This window comes from Carcharhinus amblyrhynchos, chromosome 11 (genome assembly GCF_965287045.1).
Source record: "Carcharhinus amblyrhynchos chromosome 11, sCarAmb.v2.hapA, whole genome shotgun sequence".
Classification (NCBI taxonomy): domain Eukaryota; kingdom Metazoa; phylum Chordata; class Chondrichthyes; order Carcharhiniformes; family Carcharhinidae; genus Carcharhinus; species Carcharhinus amblyrhynchos.
The window spans coordinates 20,994,707-21,014,511 of NC_137334.1; the positions used below are offsets into that span (position 1 = coordinate 20,994,707).

Consider the following 19,805-nt stretch of genomic DNA (forward strand, 5'->3'; position numbering starts at 1 on the left):
TTTTATTTCCACCAAAAGCTTGGGTGAGATTCAAACCCACAATCTTCCAGGGCATTGGTTACTACCTTTGATATTGGTTATCTGTAAAGACCCTCATTCCAACCATTATTTTGTAATTTAAGTTTATACGTCCTATTTGTGAACAGAACGCCCATTCGCCTGAGGAAGGAGCAGCGAGCGCTCCAAAAGCTAGTGGCTTTTGCTACCAAATAAATCTGTTGGATTATAACCTGGTGTTCTGAGACTTCTTACCAATCGCCTACTAGCCCAGGGACATGGCCACCATGCCTCGACAGTGTTGTGGTGGTGGTTGCCAGGTGGCACGTCACGCCGTTGCCAGGCTGGCGCCGTTGCCAGGCGGGAATGTCACGCCGTTGTCGGGCTGACGCCGTTGCCAGGGTAAGCGCGTCACGTCGCGGCCGGCTCGCGCGGTGACGCAGGGCGGCGGTTGGTGGAGGGGTCGTGGGCGCTTGTGTTTTGGGGCCGAGAAGCGGATTGTCCCCTTTCAGCCAGCCCCTCATGAGGTAGAGAGAGAGCGGCAGGCAGGCAGGCGCCATGAGCGGCCCGTTCGTTAAGCGGACCCAGGACTCGCTGGGGAAAGTGATCAAGAAGCCGCCGCTGACCGAGAAGTTGCTGAGCAAGCCGCCTTTCCGCTACCTGCACGACATCTTCACTGAGGTGAGGGAGCAGGAGAGTGGGGCCCGGGGGAGAGGGTGTCCGGGGGTAGGTGGTAGGGGGAGAGGCCGAGAGGAGGGCCCCGAGGAGAGGGGTGGAGGGGGGGCGGGGGGAGAGGGGGGGACCCTGGGGGGGGAGGAAGGGGGAGGGGGGGACCCTGGGGGGGGGGGGGGGAGAGGGGGAGGACCCTGGGGGGGGGGGAGAGGGGGAGGACCCTGGGGGGGGGGAGAGGGGGAGGGGAGGACCCTGGGGGGGGGGGAGGGGGAGGGGGGGGGGAGGGGGAGGGGGGGGGACCCTGGGGGGAGGGGGGGGGGGACAGGGACAGGGACCCTGGGGGGGAGGGAGAGGGACAGGGACCCTGGGGGGGAGGGAGAGGGACAGGGACCCTGGGGGGGGGGAGGGGGAGGGAGAGGGACATGGACCCTGGGGGGGGGAGGGGGAGGGGGAGGGGGGGGACCCTGGGGGGAGGGGGGGGGAGGGGGGGGGACCCTGGGGGGAGGGGGAGGGGAGGGGGAGGGGGAGGGGGGGACCCTAGGGGGAGGGGGGGAGGGAGGGGGACCCTGGGGGGGGGGGGAGGGGAGGGGGAGGGGGACCGGCGGGGGGGGGGACCCTGGGGGGGGGGGGGGAGGGGGAGGGGGACCGGCGGGGGGGGGGGGGGGGAGGGGGAGGGGGACCGGCGGGGGGGGGGGGACCCCCTGGGGGGGGAGGGGGAGGGGGAGGGGGGGGACCCTGGGGGAGGGGGACCGGGGGGAAGGGGGGGGACCTGGGGCGGGGGGGTGGGGGGGACCGGGGGGAAGGGGGGGGACCCTGGGGCGGGGGGGGGAGGGGGAGGGGGGGTACCCTGGGGGGGAGGAGGGGGGACCCTGGGGGGGGGGAGGGGGAGGGGGAGGGGGGGGGACCCTGGGGGGGGGAGGGGGGGGGGGACCCTGGGGGGGGGGAGGGGGAGGGGGGGGGACCCTGGGGGGGGGAGAGGGAGGGGGACCGGTGGGGGGGGGGGGAAGGGGGAGGGGGGGGAAGAGGGAGGGGGACCGGTGGGGGGGGGGGGGAAGGGGGAGGGGGGGGAAGAGGGAGGGGGACCAGGGGGGGGGGGAAGGGGGAGGGGGGGGAAGGGGGAGGGGGGGGAAGGGGGAGGGGGACCGGGGGGGGGGGAAGGGGGAGGGGGGGAAGGGGGAGGGGGACCGGGGGGAAGGGGGAGGGGGGGGGGACCCTGGGGGGGGAGGGGGAGGGGGACCCTGGGGGGGGAGGGGGAGGGGGGGGACCCTGGGGGGGGAGGGGGAGGGGGACCGGGGGGGAGGGGGAGGGGGGGGACCCTGGGGGGGGGACCGGGGGGAAGGGGGGGGACCCTGGGGCAGGGGGGGGGGGAGGGGGACCGGGGGGAAGGGGGGGGACCCTGGGGCGGGGGGGGGGAGGGGGACCGGGGGGAAGGGGGGGGACCCTGGGGCGGGGGGGGGGAGGGGGACCGGGGGGAAGGGGGGGGACGCTGGGGGGGGAGGGGGAAGGGGGGGAACCCTGGGGGGGCCTCTGGGGGGGGGGGAGGGGGGGGCTCTGGGGTGGGGGGGGGAGGGAGGGGGGGAGGGGGGAGGGGGGGGGGCTCTGGGGGGGGGGAGGGGGAGGGGGGGGCCTCTGGGGGGGGGAGGGGGAGGGGGGGGCCTCTGGGGGGGGGAGGGGGGAGGGGGGAGGGGGGTGACCCTGGGGGGGGGAGGGGGCGAGACCCGGAGGGGGGAGGGGGGGGACCCTGGGGGGGGGAGGGGGCGAGACCCGGAGGGGGGGGGGGGGGGACCCTGGTGGGGAGGGGGGGAGGGGGGGACCCTGGTGGGGAGGGGGGAGGGGGGGGGAGAGGGGGAGGGGGCGGACCCTGGGGGGGGGAGGGGGCGAGACCCGGAGGGGGGGGGAGGGGGGGACCCTGGTGGGGAGGGGGAGGGGGGGACCCTGGTGGGGAGGGGGGGGGCCCGGAGGGGGGGACCCGGGGAGGGGAGGGGGGGACCCGGGGGGGGGGGCGGGAGGGAGGGGGGGACCCGGGGCGGAGGGGAGGGGAGGGGAGGGGGGGACCCGGGGAGGGGAGGGGAGGACCCGGGGAGGTGGGGGGGGCGGGGGGGAGGGGAGGGAAGGGGGGGCGGGAGGTGGGGGGGGGCGGGGGGGGAGGGGAGGTGGGAGGGGAGGGAAGGGGGGGCGGGAGGGGAGGGGGGCAGAGGGGAGGTCGGGGGGAGGGGAGGTGGGGGGGGCGGGAGGGGAGGCGAGGGGGAGGGGTGGTGGGGAGGCGGGGGGAGGGGTGGTGGGGAGGCGGGAGGGAGGGGTGGTGGGGGGGCGGGGGGGAGGGGAGGGGAGGCGGGAGGGAGGGGTGGTGGGGGGGCGGGGGGAGGGGTGGTGGGGGGGCGGGGGGGAGGGGTGGTGGGGGAGCGGGGGGAGGGGAGGGGAGGCGGGGGGGAGGGGTGGTGGGGGGCGGGGGGGAGGGGTGGTGGGGGGGGAGGGGAGGTGGGGGGGCGGGGGGGGAGGGGAGGTGGGGGGGCGGGGGGGGAGGGGAGGTGGAGGGGAGGTGGGGGGGCGGGGGGGAGGGGAGGTGGGGGGGTGGGGGGGGAGGGGAGGTGGGGGGGGCGGGGGGGGGAGGGGAGGTGGGGGGGCGGGTTGAGAGGGGAGAGGAGGTGGGGGGGCGGGTTGAGAGGGGAGGGGAGGTGGGGGGGCGGGTTGAGAGGGCGGGGGGGCGGAGGCGGGAGGTGAGGGGGGCGGGGGGGCGGAGGCGGGAGGTGAGGGGGGTGGGGGGGGGTTGGGGCCGGGGGAGAGGCGGGGCGGGTGAGATGGGGGTTTGGGGGGCGTGGGGTGGGAAAGAAGAGACCCGGGGAGGTGGGGGGGGTGCGTGGGGTGGGAAAGAAGAGACCCAGGGAGGTGGGGGGTTGTCGTGGGGTAGGAAAGAAGAGACCCGGGGAGGTAAGGGGGGGGCGTGAAGTGGGAAAGAAGAGACCTGGGGAGTTGGGGTGGTGGGAAAGAAGAGACCCGGGGAGGTGGGGGGAGGTGGTGGGAAAGAAGAGACCCGGGGGAGGGGGAAGAAGAGGGCCTGAGGAGGAGGGGTCGGGGGGAAAAGAGTGCCTGAGGAGGAGGGGTGGAGGGGAAGAAGAGGGCTTGAGGAGGCGAGGTGGGGGGAGAAGAGTGCCTGAGGAAGAGGAGGGTAGGGAAGAAGAGGGCTGAGGGAGGGGGAGAGAAGAGGGCTTGGAGAAGGGATGAAGAGGGAAAGAAGAGGACTGGGTGGGGTGTGGTGCGGAGGGTGCAGTAGAGGACCAGGGGAAAGAACCTGGTTTGTCCTGGGGGTCAGGGGAGACTGGGCCCTGAGGGCTGAGAGCAGGCCTGGCGGGTCACTGCCTGGTTGCTAGAGATATGCATTCTCCCTTTCCTGCCACGTTATTGCCAGCAGGAGGGTGAATGATTGTGGGCAGGCTTGTTTATGTGTGTTTGAATTTCACGAGCCTCACTGTTGGTGGCTCTAATCCCCAGGCAGGGACACATTTGTGTGTCTGTGGCTTTGAGCTGTTGTGTTTTGGTTGCAAGGGTGCTTGTTTCTCTTTTTCTCTTTGTGGTTGAGGGGTCAATCACAAGGGGGTATGTTTTTAGAGTGAGGGGCAGGAGGTTCAGAGGGGATTTGAGAAAATCAAAGTTTCAGATTTATTTATTAGTGTCACAAGCACGCTTACATTAACATTGCAATGAAGTTACTATGAAAATTCTTCCAATCACCACACTCTGGCACCTGTTCGGTTACACTGAGGGAGAATTTAGAATGGCCAATGCGCCTAAGCAGCACACCTTTCGGACTGGGAGGAAATCCCAACAGACGTGGGGAGAACGTGCAGACTTTGCACAAACAGTGACTCAAGCCGGGAATTGGACCCGGGTCCCTGGCACTGAGGTAGCAATGCTGACCACTGTGCTGTCCATGAGGGTGGTGGGTATCTGGAATGCACTGCCTGGGAAGGTACTGGAGGCTGGAAACCTTACAATCTTTAGAAAGTATTTGGATGAGCACTTGAAATATCATAACATTCAAGGATATGAGCCAATTGCATGAAAATGGGATCAGCGCCGCTTTAATGGTAATTATTTGGTTTATTATTGTCACATGTACTGTTTCTTGTGCACTATATAGACAAAGCGTACTGAATATAGAGAGGGAAAGGATTGTGTGCAGAATATAGTGTTACAGTCACAGCTAGATTGCAGAGAAAGATCAACTTAATATGTGGTAGCTCCATTCAAAAGTCTGATGGCAGCAGGGAAGAAGTTTACAGATAAATTAACTTCAAGAAGCTGTTCTTGAGTCATTATTGTCAGTGCAGATTTGATGGGCCAAATGGCCGTTTCTGTGCTGTATGACTCTATGGCAGAGTGTTTCCCTTCAAAGACCTGGTTGAAAATGTCAGATCCCATACGTTAGGCTGCACTCAGATTCTCCCCTCTGCGTACTTGGAGTCATCACACTAAAGTCTCACAACACTAGATTAAAGTCCAACAGGTTTATTTGGCAGCAAATGTCACTAGCTTTTGGAGCTCTGCTGTTTCGTCAGGTGAATGGGGAGCCCTGATCACAAACAGGGCATATAAAGGCACACACAGTTTACAAAATACTGATTAGAATGCGAGTCTTTACACCTAATCAAGTCTTAAAAGTGCAGACAATGTCTGCAAAGTCCAGAATTGAACACTATATTCCAAGTGTGGCTGAGCTATAAAGTTGCATCGTGACTTGCCAATTTTTAAACTCCATGTCCTGACCGATGAAGGCAAGCATGCTGTATGCTTCCTTGATGACCTTTTCCACCTACGTTGCCAGTTTCAGTGATCTGTGTACATCCAAATTCCTCTGCCTATCAATACTCTTAAGGGTTCTGCCATTTACTCTATATTTCCTCTTTGTATTAGACTTCAAAAATGCATTACCTCTCACGTATCTGGACTAAACTACATCTGCCATCCCTCCACCCAAGCTTCCAATCGATCTGTATCCTGCTTTATCAGGGATTTTTTTTTCCCTGCTTTAAACATGTAATGTTTGCTATGAACCAGGTACTAATCATAGCAAATGTTGGCAGTTATGCCACTGTATAGTGATGGACGTATCCAGGTTTTTTGTTCAGGTCAAAACATTGGAATCTCTTGTGTTTACTACTTCCGTCATCACAACTGGGATGAGAGCAACATTTTCATTTTGTGGCACTCTGGTTCTTTTCTATAAACTGTAACTTGTGTCTTTGTCAACTTCAACTTTTTTTTAAAGCACGGTGCAACAGCTGGGCTTTTCCAGATATTTCTGTTTTGTTTTTAATACTGTCATAGGCAAACATGTAGCTCCTATGAATTGAAATTAGATCTTGTTCCTTAGTAGGTGTAACATACTCAGTGATCTTTCCATGCTGATTTAAAATTCAAATCCTCCTTTTTTAAAATTTCTTTTATGGTCTTGTCCCTCCCTCAGGCTACTTCTTAGACTAATAGTTCAACTGTACAAATATCTCATCCTCTGGCTTGTTGTCTGTTTATGTCTGATTACACCATTCATGTTTCTCTACGTTAAAGATGCTCTATAAATATGAAATGATGTTTTAAGATCTATTTTACATCCATACCTTTAAACAACTACCTCACAAACCCTGCTTATTGTTTTCAGGATGCTGTATACCTTGTAGAATTTAACGCGTTGAAGTCATGTCAGAGAGGGCTATGAATAATGTGACTAACAATACCCCATGGAACAAGCCTTAAAGATAAAGATTGATTTCAGACTGTGGGAGGAAGCCCATGCAGACATGGGGAGAACGTGCAAACTCCATACAGACAGTGACCCAAGCCAGGAATCAAACTTGAGTCCCTGCCATTGTGAGGCAGCAGTGCTAACCACTGTGCTACCGTTCCGCCCATATCGAATGGCAGAGCGGGCTGGATGACCTACTTTTGCCCCAGTGAATGGCCTGTTCTTATAACTGCCTTGAGCAAATGTTATTTGCTCAAGGGAGTTCATTGGGACTGAGAAAATCTATTCGATGCAATGCTATCTTTGTGGCTTAACTCATTTTTAGATATATATGTTTAAAAGAAAAACACATGTTGGAAAATGTCTTCTACATTGTGAATAAAAGTGGGCTGGACGCGTATCGTGATCATCCTTTATCAACTGGTCTGGTCAGCGTACTCCAAAATAACATTTGCTCAAGGCAGTTATAAGAACAGGCCATTCATCGGGGCAAGAGTGGGCCATCCAGCCCTTCAAGCCTGCTCTCCCATTCAATATGGGCGGAATGGTAGCACAGTGGTTAGCACTGCTGCCTCACAACGCCAGGGACTCAAGTTTGATTCCTGGCTTGGGTCGCTGTCTGTGTGGAGTTTGCACGTTCTCCCCATGTCTGCATGGGCTTCCTCTCTCAGTCTGAAAGACGTGCTTCTCCCTCAGTGTACCCAAACAAGCGCCGGAGTGTGGCGACTAGGGGAATTTCACAGTAACTCTATTGCAGTGTTAATGTAAGCCTTGCTTGTGACTAATAAATTTTTTTAATAAGATCATGGCTGATCTGATTATAATCTCAACTCCATTTTCCTGTGAATCGTTTATATGATTTTATATTAATTAATCCTCTTTAGGGTTCAGATACAACTTCAAATGTCAATTCTATTTCTCTCTCCACTGATGCTGCCCAACCTGCTGAGAACTTCCAGCATTTTCTGTTTTTATTTCAGATCCCCAGCACTGACAGGATTTTGCTCTTATTTTAGTTATCAGGGATGATTGGTAGCCAAATTAGCTAATTGTAAAATGGACAAATATTTATATTTGCAAGCAATGTAACAGCAAGATGAGCTGTGTCTCTGCACTGAAGTCACGTTTGCTTGATAATATTTTGGTATTTTTGGGGTAAAATCAAACTGAAGGAAATTTTTTTTCCCTAAATTCCAGAAGGTGGAGCTCCTAATCTGAAGTTTCCATTTTTGAAGCATTGACTTCAGTAAGCTTATGATCTGCCCTAGCTATGGATAGGATGACGTGAACTCAGAAAGAAAGCACAACATTGTTACTGCTTAGTATAGAACAAAACATCAAAGTCACATCAGGGTAGTTGCCTAGTTATTGCCAGGTTGTAAATATTTGTTTATGTATTTGAAGTGGAGTAATTCATGTGAGAAGGAGAAAGAACAATTGGAGTTATAAATTGAGTGTTGTGTTGTGCGGATGTTGTAATTGTTTCCGCTGTCACTATGGTACATGGAAATGAACAGAACTAAGGGGCTGTCTCAAAAGTCTCTTGTCACAAAACCTTTTAATTTCATGGTTTATCAGTCTTTTTTGCTCTCTTTTTTCCCTTTCTGTTCATCGAAGTAAAAGCATTTAAATTATTACCAAAAATTGCAAGACAATCACCTGGGGCATATTAGAAAACCATGGTGGCACAGTGGTTGTCACTGCCTCATAGCTCCAAGGACCCGGGTTTGATTCCCAGCTTGTGTCACTATTTGTGTGGAGTTGGCATGTTCTCCCTGTGTCCGTGTGGATTTCCTCCGGGTGCTCCAGTTTCCTTGCAGTCTGAAAGATGTGCTGGTTAGGTGCATTGGCCCGATCAGGTGCCACAGTGTGGTGACTAGGGGAATTTCACAGTAACTTCATTGCAGTGTTAATGTAAGCCTTACTTGTGACTAATAAATAAACTTTAACTTTAAATATCTTCAGTGATGCAAAAAGTTGTTCTATATGCTCCCAGCTTGTAGTTGTCCATGCATTTTGTTCAGTACCCTACTATAAGGAAATAGCTTCCATGTAATTTTGAAAATATAAAAATGCCAAGTAGCACATTTTATAAAACGAATGGGGATCACATGATCAACCAAAATACAAATCAAGCGAAATTGTGTGCAAATTCTGGGCTGACAGAAGGGTGGTGTGTGTGAATTTTGGTGGTTCTTCGTGACCTGAAATGTTATCTTTTTCTCTCCATATCCGTGATCTGACCTGCTGTGTATTTGCAGCATTTTCAATTTATATTTTGCATTTGCCACATCTGTAGAATTTTGTTTCATAGACATAAGCTCAGCATCATTCAGTGATTTTTTTTAAACAACAAATTTTAAAATACATCCATGACTAACAGTATTGTACATGCACAACTGTTTTAAATAGCAAGTTGTTAATACTAAAGACAAATAACTGTGGACACCGGAAATCTGAAATACAAACAAAAAATGCTGGAAATGTTTAGCAGCAGAGAAACACAGAGTTAAAGTTTCAGGTCGAGATGATCTTTCATCAGAACCTTGAATCAAACCATCAATATTACCTGTTTCCTTTAGAAAGACCAAAATGATCAGGTTTGACCTTTATGGGGTACAGTTAAAGCCAATGGACTTCTGACTCCAAAGAAAATTGATGACTTTATGAATTTGCACATTTGAGCTGCACATACCCGTGTTATTTTATTATCCATCCAAGGTGATGCCATGAGGAGCAGTTTTTGCAGTATCCTGATCGCCTCTGTCTTACAGGCTTGTTGTCATCTTCTGAAACAAGTAGGTTATATCAGTAAATGTTTTGTTCTTTATGGTTTGTTGCAAAACAGAAACAAAACCTGCTATTTGTAAGGCCAGCTTGTACATTCTAGCTGGTCGTACACAGGACAGACCCAATGGGAGGATGGTCAAACAGTTTTAACATTTCCTTCTTTTGAACTTGAGTAAACCGCTATAGGTCAATTTTCACTTTACTCATTAATTTTCTTTTGAACGGTTGGCTTTATCACAGTTACATAAACATATATAACATATGCATAGGTGGTTGCTTTGGCATTATCTTATTTACTGATAGTCATATGAGAGTTCTTTCATCGTCCACCCAAGCTATTTCTTTCTCATTGGATCTCTATAGTGCAGAAAGAGGCCATTCAGCCCATCAAATCTGCACCGACGACAATACCACCCAGGCCCTATGCTCTTAAACCCACGTATTTACCCTGCTGATCCCCCGACACTAAGGGGCAATTTAACATGTCCAGTTAACTTTATCTGTACATCTTTGTGTGGCTCTCCTTCCACAGTCCAGACATGAGGAGAACGTGCAAGCTCTGCATAGTCACCTGAGGCCGGAATTGAACCGGGTCCCTGGTGCTGTGAGGCAGCAGTGCTAACCACTATGCCACCGTGCCATCTTTAATTTTGTAAGAACTATTGAATATTAATGACTGGAATATTCAGAGTTTGAATCAGTGCAAAACCAAAGATGTGACTTGTATATTAAAAATAATAGAAATGTTAATAAGCGTCCAGAGAAGGTAACTAACAAAACCAAAAAATGCATGTATAGAAAAGACATTGATTAAAATGATTAACATCTTTGCAGCATCAAAGTCAAGACTACAAATGGTTAAATTGCCTATAGCTCCCCTAAACTTTCATTGGTCAACAAACCTTCACACACAAACATGGGTCATGTTGGAGAACCCTATGCCAATGCCTGCCACGTCTGCTTTTACTACACGTCATGTTTTATCACTATGTGGGAAGCTTGGTGTATGTTAGAAGGTTATGGTTCTAGGTCCTGGTCCTGCTCCTGCTCCTTGGCTTGCTAACAGCCTGTGCTACTTGTCGAGGGTTTACCCCTTCCCTGGCCTATCTTTTGTGAAAATGAGTTTAGTTGTACACCTTTGCTTAACCTCACCTCTAACTCCTGCATTTTTTTTTACATCAATGCTTGTTGTTTCTCCATCACAATGTCAATTCCTTTTTGTTTGAGAACACTGGTTTACTTCTCTATCTTTTGTTCCAATTTTATTTAAACTCCACTTTTTGTTTTGCTTTGATGCTCCCAATTTCTATATTTTTTGAAAATGATCTACCTCCATGGTGAAAGTCATGCTTTCTTTTGTTTTTTTTGATCTAATGGAGTGTTTGGAAGTTTTGATACAATTGCTATCTTTTTGAGTGTTTTCCTTTAATTGAATTTTCTGGGTTCTGGCAGTGATTGCTCTTTGCTGTCCTAGCCAGACCATAATCACAATTTTCCATTTTTTCTTTTTAAGTGTTTGTCTTTGGTTAGTGTTTTAACTAACCCCCTTTGCTGTTTTCTGTTTGTTCAGTCATGGGCTGGACAACTGACTGATTTTTCCACAACTATGTGCTACTCTTTTGCTTTGGGATTGGCTCTAAATCAATCATAATCAAACATCTCCCTCTGATTTCCATTTATTTAAGTATTAGCTATCATTTACAACTTGGTCACAGCCAAATATTTGTTGAAATGCTAAAGTCAAAACCAGTAAGCCACTTAATATTTGCTGTTTTTAAAAGTTCAGGCCTACCAAGGATGCCAATTTTAGTGGCTTTCCTGTGGTTATGGTTCCAACAAAGGCTTGTTAGTTCTGCAGTAATAACCTCCACATGATGCAACATTGAGTGGTTTTCAACACCAACCTTTAATTATGTGTTGACTAATAATAGTATTGTTTTTATATAACTAACTTAGGGGGGGAATTCTGGAGTTTAGGAGACTAGGCAGCTGAAGGCATAGCTGTCAGTGATGGAGTGATTAAAATTGGGGCTACACAATTGGAGGGGAATGGAGAGCTCAGAGGCTTGTTGGGCTAGGGGAAGCTGCAGGGTTGGAAGAAGGACAAGATCATGGTTTAGCTTCAGACGGTTGCCAAGGAAAGGAATGAAGTTGATGGTTGGAAACAGAGTTTGTGGCAGAAGACAGGGGGCATCATTTTCAACCCTTCAAATATTTTGTTGCAGGAATTTTCTGATCATCCAGTGCTGTATGGCAGAGAAGCATTGTGACAACTCGGAGGCAGCGAAGGGGGTGTCAAGACAGATGGTAGTGAGGTAGAGCCGGATATGGCTAGTGTACATATGGAAGCTGTCATTATGTTCACAGCTGCTGCTGTCGAGGACAGCATGATGATGAAAAATAGGAGGGAGGAGGTGGGCCGAGGATGGATCCTTGGATGACCCCAGATATAATGGTGTGAGAGCAGGAAGAAAATCTATTCCGTGATTCTCTGATAATGACTGGGTAGATCAGAATAGAACTGTAACAGGTAGACCAAGTTTCAGCTAATGGAATAATCTGTCTGTTTTGATATTGGGATATTTTAATTATATGCTTCTAATGCAATAACAACTTTCATTTATATAGAACCTTTAATGTAGGAAAACGCTCCAAGGTGCTTAATTGCAGCGTAATTAGACAAAATTGAGACCAGCCAAAAGAAACTGATGCCATGAAGGGTCTCTACAAATTTGGTAAAAGTATCGATTTTAGTAAGGGCGTTAAAGGCTGAATGAGACAGTGTTTGTGATGGAATTGTCAAGCTTGGCACTTAAAGGCATAGTAACTGATGTTGAAACAAAACAAGTGGGGTAGATTAATTTTAACAGTTAAAATATTATAAAGGCCAAATGTCCACTGACTTAAGTGGGAAGAGAACCAGAAAATCCCAGTCATAATTAATATTGTGTTTTGCATTGGGTAAGTTCAAGACAGTTGTGATGTGTATATGTTGTGTTTGTGAACCTACCTCACCACTCACCTAATGAAGGTGCAGCGTTCTGAAAGCTTATGATTCCAAATAAACTCATTGGACTTTAACATGGTGTTGTGAGACTTCTTGCTTCTGTGCTCAAGACATCGGATAAAGAAGGTTGTATAACCTACAGCAAATTAGATGTATCTTCAATGATATCAAGGATTTTCCTCTGCCATTTTATCTTGATTTCCTGTGTTGATCACTCTGTAGGGAATTTCCTGATATATGAACCCTAAATATATGTTTTTACTAGTTTGAATCCTTATCCTAATTTAAAATATTATTCTGGATCAACTTTTCAATACCCTTAACTATTTTATATACCTTTTAAGATGTCTCCTCCAGGCAGACAGCCCTGATTAAATTTCTGTGTTCTCTTAGCTTGGATCTTTTACATGAGCAATCAACCCTGGGTTTTTGTTTGTACTGCCTCTGCCTCGAGTACTTGAATCTTTTTATTGTTCCTTTGCAACTATTACTGAGCACCTTAATTGAGTTGCAGTCTGATTAGGATGCTGTACAATTTGATCACTACCTCTTCTGACATCTTTCAGCATTCTTTTAACTTTTAGTTACTGCTTGCATTAGTTGAGTATGTTGAGTGTCTCTGGGTTTATGAAGATTCCAAGCTCTTTTTCAACCTCCATGCTTTCAAAATCAGTCATAGATAATATGCTTCACCACCTTTCCTCCTTATGTGCACTATTTTACCCTTGTCATTCTACCCACACATTTTGTGCAACCTGCTTTGTAATTTTTGAACAGTGTCCTTTAAATCCCACTGCCACCTCTCCAACTTCTGTTTGGTATCAACTTCAAGTTTGACTGATTTGATTGAATTTCTGAGTACAGATCAATAATGTGTTATAAAAAAGAACTGGTCCCAACACTGAATCTGCAGGCATCCCGTTCAGTACCATCTTCTCACACCTCCAATATAACTCCTGTAACAACTGCCTCTTATTTTCTACTCTTCAGCCAATTTTGTATTATTCTTTTTCAAGATTTACCCTGCAGAGTCATAGCTTTGAGCTTTGTTAATTGCCTGTCATGAAGAATTTTGTAAAAACCCTTTGGAAGAACCCACCCTACATAGTTCTATCTAATTTAGATTGTCATTTCCTCAAAGTCATCAAGGGGGTCAGTCAGGCAGGATTTTCCTACCAAACTTACTTCTGATAATTGATTCAATTCTTTTATGCAGTTCTGCGCTGTAAGAATTCTATCGTATGATGTGATAATTATTGTAACGTGACAGAGCTGGCTGTCACTTTTCAATATGTATACAACATTATAGCTTATCCCTCAGTGTCTGTTCAATCCCTCGTACTAATTTGTCAGCTTACGTTTTTAAAGCTCATCTGAATGTCTTTGATATGCAATTAAATTTTAAGATTCATTGCATCCACTTAAATTATTATTGTTGCATTGTCTGTCAGTTAATGCAGTCTGAGTCAAGCAAACCTTGCCCTTTTTTGTTCAGCTGATTGATCTAGTTTTCTCTGAGGGATGCATTTGTTCTTTCATCATCTTCCCATACAACTTGAGTGTTCTGTAGGTAGGGAATGATTAGCCCACGACTGAAGAGTTAGAGAATTGTGGTCATAGAACACAAGGATGTTGCACACTTCAATGAAATAAGGTACGAAAAGGGTGGCACAGTGGGGATCACGGTTCGATTCCTGGCTTGGGTCACTGTCTGTGCATGTTCTCCTTGTGTCTGGTGGGGATTTCCTCTGGGTGCTCCAGTTTCCTCCCATGGTCCAAAGATGTGCGGATTAGGCGGATTGGCCATGCTACATAATAATAACTAGAGTAAATGCATGGGGTTATGGGGATAAGGCTGCGTGAAATTGTGGTCGGTGCAGACTCGATGGGCCGAATGGCTTCCTTTTGCGCTGTAACATTCTTTGATTCTCTGCCCTATTTTTCTTTGTGCCATTAAACATTTCGAATGGAAAACACCATTTGGCTGCAAGATGGTTTGTGATGGTGGCACGTTTCTGCAGTTCCTGGTGTGCTGTTTGATAGACACCCGATGGAAGCTTTCTGGGAAATCTCTCTTGACCTTTGTCCATTATCTGTGTGAGGATTTGGCAGTTTTGATTTGGTTGCTGCTGCTAGGCAGCTGAACTAAATCAAAAGCTATCATCTAGATTTATCAACCATTGTTTAATGCTGTGATGGAATGAATGACACATCACAGCTGTTCAGGGACATTGGCTACCCAGATAGTGTTATAGAAGTATTTAAAATAGAGGAATTTGGGGAATGTAGATTTTTGATTTTCTTTTTTCTTTAGGGCGGGAAGTTTTTTTTTAGTTAGGGCATCATGATTGACATGGGCTTGGAGAGTCAAAGGGCCTGTTCCAGTACTGTACTCTTCTTTGTTCCCCTTGTAGATACAAAATTTAAAAGTTTATTTATTAGTCACGAGTTAGGCTTGCATTAACACTGCAATCAAGTTACTGTGACATTCCCCTACGTTTTCTGTCTGGCAAAAACTTGAGAACAATTTGAAATTGAGGACAGCAAAGGAAAATGCTGACACTTATTCAGATTTACTTGCAGAATAAAGACTTGTGGAACAGACTTGCATCAAAGGGCAGGGAATCAAGAGAAAAATACATGGCTCTAAAAGAGGCTAGATATCTTCCTGTCAGCACATAGAATATTGGCCCATTAGCTTTAATGGTATAAGAACGTAATTTTGAGCAATATAGAATTGTAGAATGTCTTAGTGCCGAAAGAGGCCATTCGGCCCATCGAGCCTGCACCGACAACAATCCCACTCAAGGCCTACCCCCAAAATCCCACAAATTTATACTGTTAGTACCCCTGACACTAAGGGTCAATTTAGCATAGCCAACCTAACCTGCGCATCTTTGGAGGTTGATAGATGGACCAATGGTTTATTTCTTCCTGAGAATTGTTGTGATATTCGCACTTTTCATCCTTGATGTAGTAAATTGATACCAACTGGAACAACAGTTATGTCTGCAAAGGGGTTGAGAAGGAAGAATTGTTGTCTCTGATCCTGATTGTTGTCTAGCGATTGTACATCTATGAATGCCCAGGGAGGGTTGGGTTTGATTATAATACACCCAATGCCAAATAGCCTCCTGTCACTCCAATTCCAGGCTCAATATTGAATAATCAGAATATAAAAAATAGGGGCAGATCACTTGATTCATCAAGCCTCCAGGTATGATCGCACCTAGGCCTATACAGTTGCAGTAAGACTTTTTCAGTGAGCCTTTGTTACGAAGACATTGTTGTATAACATGCTGTTCACTGCTTGGGTGAGGTAACAGTGTCAAACAGCAATAAAAACAATTATTCAATGATGAAAGAATGATGCTCACCATTCTGTCCACAGGATTCTTGCTACTGCATGGCTCTTGTGGACTTTAGAATACAGACTTGCTCTAATCCATGGTCGAAGCCAGAACTGCATCCTTTACAGGAGATTTGTAGCATGGGAGCAGGGAAATAAATGTTAAGGCCCTTAAAACCAGTTAGACTGAATAATCCTCACTGAGACAGGCAGAGTCCAAATCAGGGAGTATAAAGCAGGATGTTTAAATCTAATTTATACCATGTCCAAGAAGAGATAAAAATTGGGATGGACAAATTGAATTAAGAGAGGAACATAGTTTTGAAAAATATCCAACATGAAATCAGACATAAGAAAATTAAATTTGCAAAACCGAAGAGGCTGTATAGCAATAATTATCACTTACAGCACCATTAAATTTCACTTAATCCTGAATACACCAGCCGTAGTTTTTAATGGCTGAACTTTAGTGGGAGCTACTGGGCACATATCCAAATGTGTTGTTGCATATCTTTCGATGCTTAGGCTATCAGTTACAGTGCATTCATTCATTGGAGGAGTGGGATATTTCTGACAGGAACTTCTGCATTTCCATGTTAAAATGAACATGTGCAGACACCAGAAGTTGCTGCCTGATTTACCCCGTATTTGTTGTTATTAAAACAAAATCAGGGCTAAGGGGAGGGAGAGAAATTAGTGAGGAAGTAAATGTTGATAGTTTGAATGTAATATAAAAGCCATCAGTTTTATGCTTTGATTTAGTCTGTACTGAATACGTGAGTGTTTTGAAAGCTATTTTTACATCTAATTGTTTTAAAGATGTATTGCGTGAGGTAGTTGACCAGGCTGATCCACCTCTATGATGGATGCGATCAGTAGCATTTGAAGTTCTTTTGTTTGCAGTGGTGTTCCTCGGCAATTGTTCCTATAAAGTTAAAAGAACAATTTGAAATGAAGCAAATATACATATTAATTCATCTGTAGGTTAATTTTAATATTTGGAAACAAAAGAAAAAGTTTAAATTTTTGCATATTTCACCACAATTCACCATAAGCAAATGTAAATATCAGAAAGAGGACCAAGTTTTTGTACCAGTTGTCATTTTTTCGCATCGCTCGAATGAGCTGGAGTCTTAAGACTAGGGATGAAATATGCAGAAACAAGGAAGGTCAGAAGCCCCATGGTGGCAGCAGGTTAGATAAGAGATCATAGAAATTGTTCTATGAGTCTGAAGAGTTTGGAAGCTAATGATGAGAAATGTTGGATATCTGAGCTTTATTTTCCTATTATACCATGTCCAGAAGTATAAGGAAAGCATTAAAACAACTGGAATGATATTCAGGATTTCGGCTTACTTAGAACTGAGGCTGGAATTCTCCGGTGTCGTATGTCTCACCACCACTGCCAGGGAGAAGGGAGAATTTTGGCCCTCAGTCAAATCTCCATTCACTGCAGCAGGACCAGAGAGTCCCATTCAGAGAAGCCAGAGAATTGGGGCCATCATTTTTGATAAAATTCTTGAAGGCATTCATGTATTCACAAGTTAAACTTGGCTACCACCTGTGAAGTAGGCCAGGATTATGTCGCGAGGATTCCTTGAAGTTGAACCTCAAGAAACGTGGCATGGTCACCATGGACTGAGAAAAAATGCGCAAGAAAGAACTACCTGGGGAATGATCATGATCTTAAGTAGTGATGTTGCTTTCTTTGAAGAGCAAAGAATACAGGCAGCTAAGGCCAAAAGGCAAGCTGGAAAGGCTGGCCAGTCCCAACAAAATTAGAAAATTCATCCTTGCCAGTAACTGCGGAAAGCCGTGCAGATCTGCAATTGGGCTCCAGTCAAACAAGAAACAGCCATCTTCATCATGAAGGGAAACTGGCGATGATGAGATGTTTAACACTATCTACTATAGTCCATTGCTCACTCCCTGAAACACCTTTACATTGTTATTTGCTTACCTGTGAATACATTATTTTCTTGGTTATATGAACAGTTTTCTTCATTGGTTTTAAAAACCTTGGTCCATCAAGACTATGGGGAAATCTGTCAACATTTCTCCTTTAGCTCACATTTTCCATTTACTTTTAACTTACTAATAACTGTTTATATTCTTTTAAAATTATTTACAAGTGGATATGTTGTTTGTTACTGAAGTATCTGCAATTATTATCCAAGTTGCTCACCTGATGAAGGAGCAGTGCTCCGAAAGCTCGTGATTCCAAGCAAACTGGTCGGATTTTAACCGGGTGTTGTGAGACTTCTAACTATTATCAAAGTATTACAGTGTGGCAAAGTTATTGCTCAATTTACACAAAAGCAATAACTTGTTATTAATGCAGATATTTTAAATAGAACAATCCTAGGTTATCACGTGGATGGGTGTATGCAAAATATGCATTGAACCAGAGGAATGACCACATTTGGTCCCAGTGAATGGGTTTTGAGGGTAATTTTGGAAAGGAAGTGGTGAAGGAGCGGAACTCACAATGGGTCAAAGATGCTGGTTATGGTTTTAATATTGAGCTAGATGCTGAAACTTGTGTAAGATTGGATGGCAGACAAGTAGCGGAGAGGTACAGCTGGCTTAAAATAATCATCGATATTTGGAAGATGTGCTCCTGTCAGTTGATGATATCATTAAGAGAAGTGTATTTATGAGTAAAAAGAAAGGGAGTAAGAGTTGATCTTAGGTTGATACTTGAGTATGATATTAAATGGTAATGGTAAATAAGGCTACTAATGAAAGTGGTCGGGTTATCTTTGGATAAGTAGGAATGAAATGATTTAGGTAAATGCAGTTCCACCAAACTGCACGCTGGAGCAGGAGAAGAATCTCAATTGCCATGATTAGAGATTGAGAAGAGATAATAAACTTGGGGTGTCATTTGTGACTTTGGTTAGGTCTGTTTTTATTGAGAGGGATTTGAACATTTGGGATAAAGGAGCACAGTAGGGAGGTGACGCATACAAGGAGCTTGAAAGACTTTTCATCTTTGAGAAAGACAGTGTTGAATGCGCATTTGTTGAAATGGGAGTGATGCCAACAGTTTTGAAGAAAAAGGGGACCGGTGTCAGAGGGGGATGAACATTGCCAGTAATAGTTGAATAAATGTGTGTTCAAGTTTCTATTCTTTTCTATTTATAGGTTATAAGGACCACTGGATTTTTGAAAGGACTATATACAGAGTTTGAGATGAAATCTGATAATGTCAAGGTATGTGAAAAGTAATTGCATATATTGTGTAGTTTATGTAATAGGGTGTTTAGATTAATTCGTTCAAGAATTATTACCTCTAATGCAGTGTAATTAATGTGCAGGTTAATTCACCAATGTCGCATTCCTGTGGGATTCCTCTCACTGGTTAGGGTTCTACACAGAAGATAGTTGGAAAAATTAGAGCACACAGAATTGGAGATAGCCAATTAACTTGATTTGGACATTGGTTAGCACACACTTGGCTTTGTAGGATGTGGGGAGGAGTGTTCCCCAATCATCTGTATTTGGAACCTCAACTTTTCACCAATGACTTGAATGATGCAATAGAGAGTATTACACACACGCACACATATAACACATTATATCTATATTTGCAATTTTATAAGTTTTATCCAAGTTTTCATAAGAATGTTACCCGGGTTTAGAGAATTAAATTATGAGGAGATACAGCATTAATGTGGTTTGCATTTTCTTGAGATCAAAAATAGTTGATGGTTGGCCTACACAAACTCTTTAAAACGATAAAAGGATTCAATAAAGAAGTTCAGTACAGAACAACTACGTATTCTGCTGAGGGCATATTCTTGAAATTAGAGCTGGCCATTTGGGAGTAAAAACACCTTTTTACACCGAGGTTAGTTGAAATTTGGAACTCTGCTGAGAATACAGCGTTGGGTCAATTGAAATATTTAAGATTTAGATTGTTGTATTTTTGCTGAAATTCAGAGAATGTGAATCGAAATGCATGTTTGCTCACACAAAAGCAAATGGTTTTTCTTTTGGTAAAGAGCAGTTTAGTTGGTCCGGATATTCTGAACATAATAGTAACAGATCCATGGTGAAGCATAATCAAGAACTCACACACCTGGACATTCTCTCTTTCACCTCCTTCCATCAGGAAAAAGATACAAAAATCTGAGGACACGTACCAACTGACTCAAGAACAGCTTCTTCCCTGTTGCCATCAGACTTTTAATGGACCTACCTTATTTTAAATTGCTCTTTCTCTACACCCTAGCTATGACTGTAAC

At 46.7% G+C, this 19,805-nt stretch overlaps 1 protein-coding gene across 2 annotated transcripts in view; it reads left to right on the forward strand.

Moving 5' to 3' along the window:
* Positions 1-429: 429 nt before the first annotated feature.
* Positions 430-19,805, forward strand: part of traf3ip1 (TNF receptor-associated factor 3 interacting protein 1) — a 96,921-nt gene continuing 77,545 nt past the window's right edge. For both annotated transcript variants that reach the window (XM_080198742.1, XM_080198743.1), the window contains exons 1-2: positions 430-678; positions 18,703-18,771. In XM_080198742.1, the coding sequence (XP_080054868.1) occupies positions 556-678; positions 18,703-18,771 (192 nt within the window). In that variant the 5' untranslated portion in view covers positions 430-555. The remainder of the gene's footprint in view (positions 679-18,702; positions 18,772-19,805) is intronic.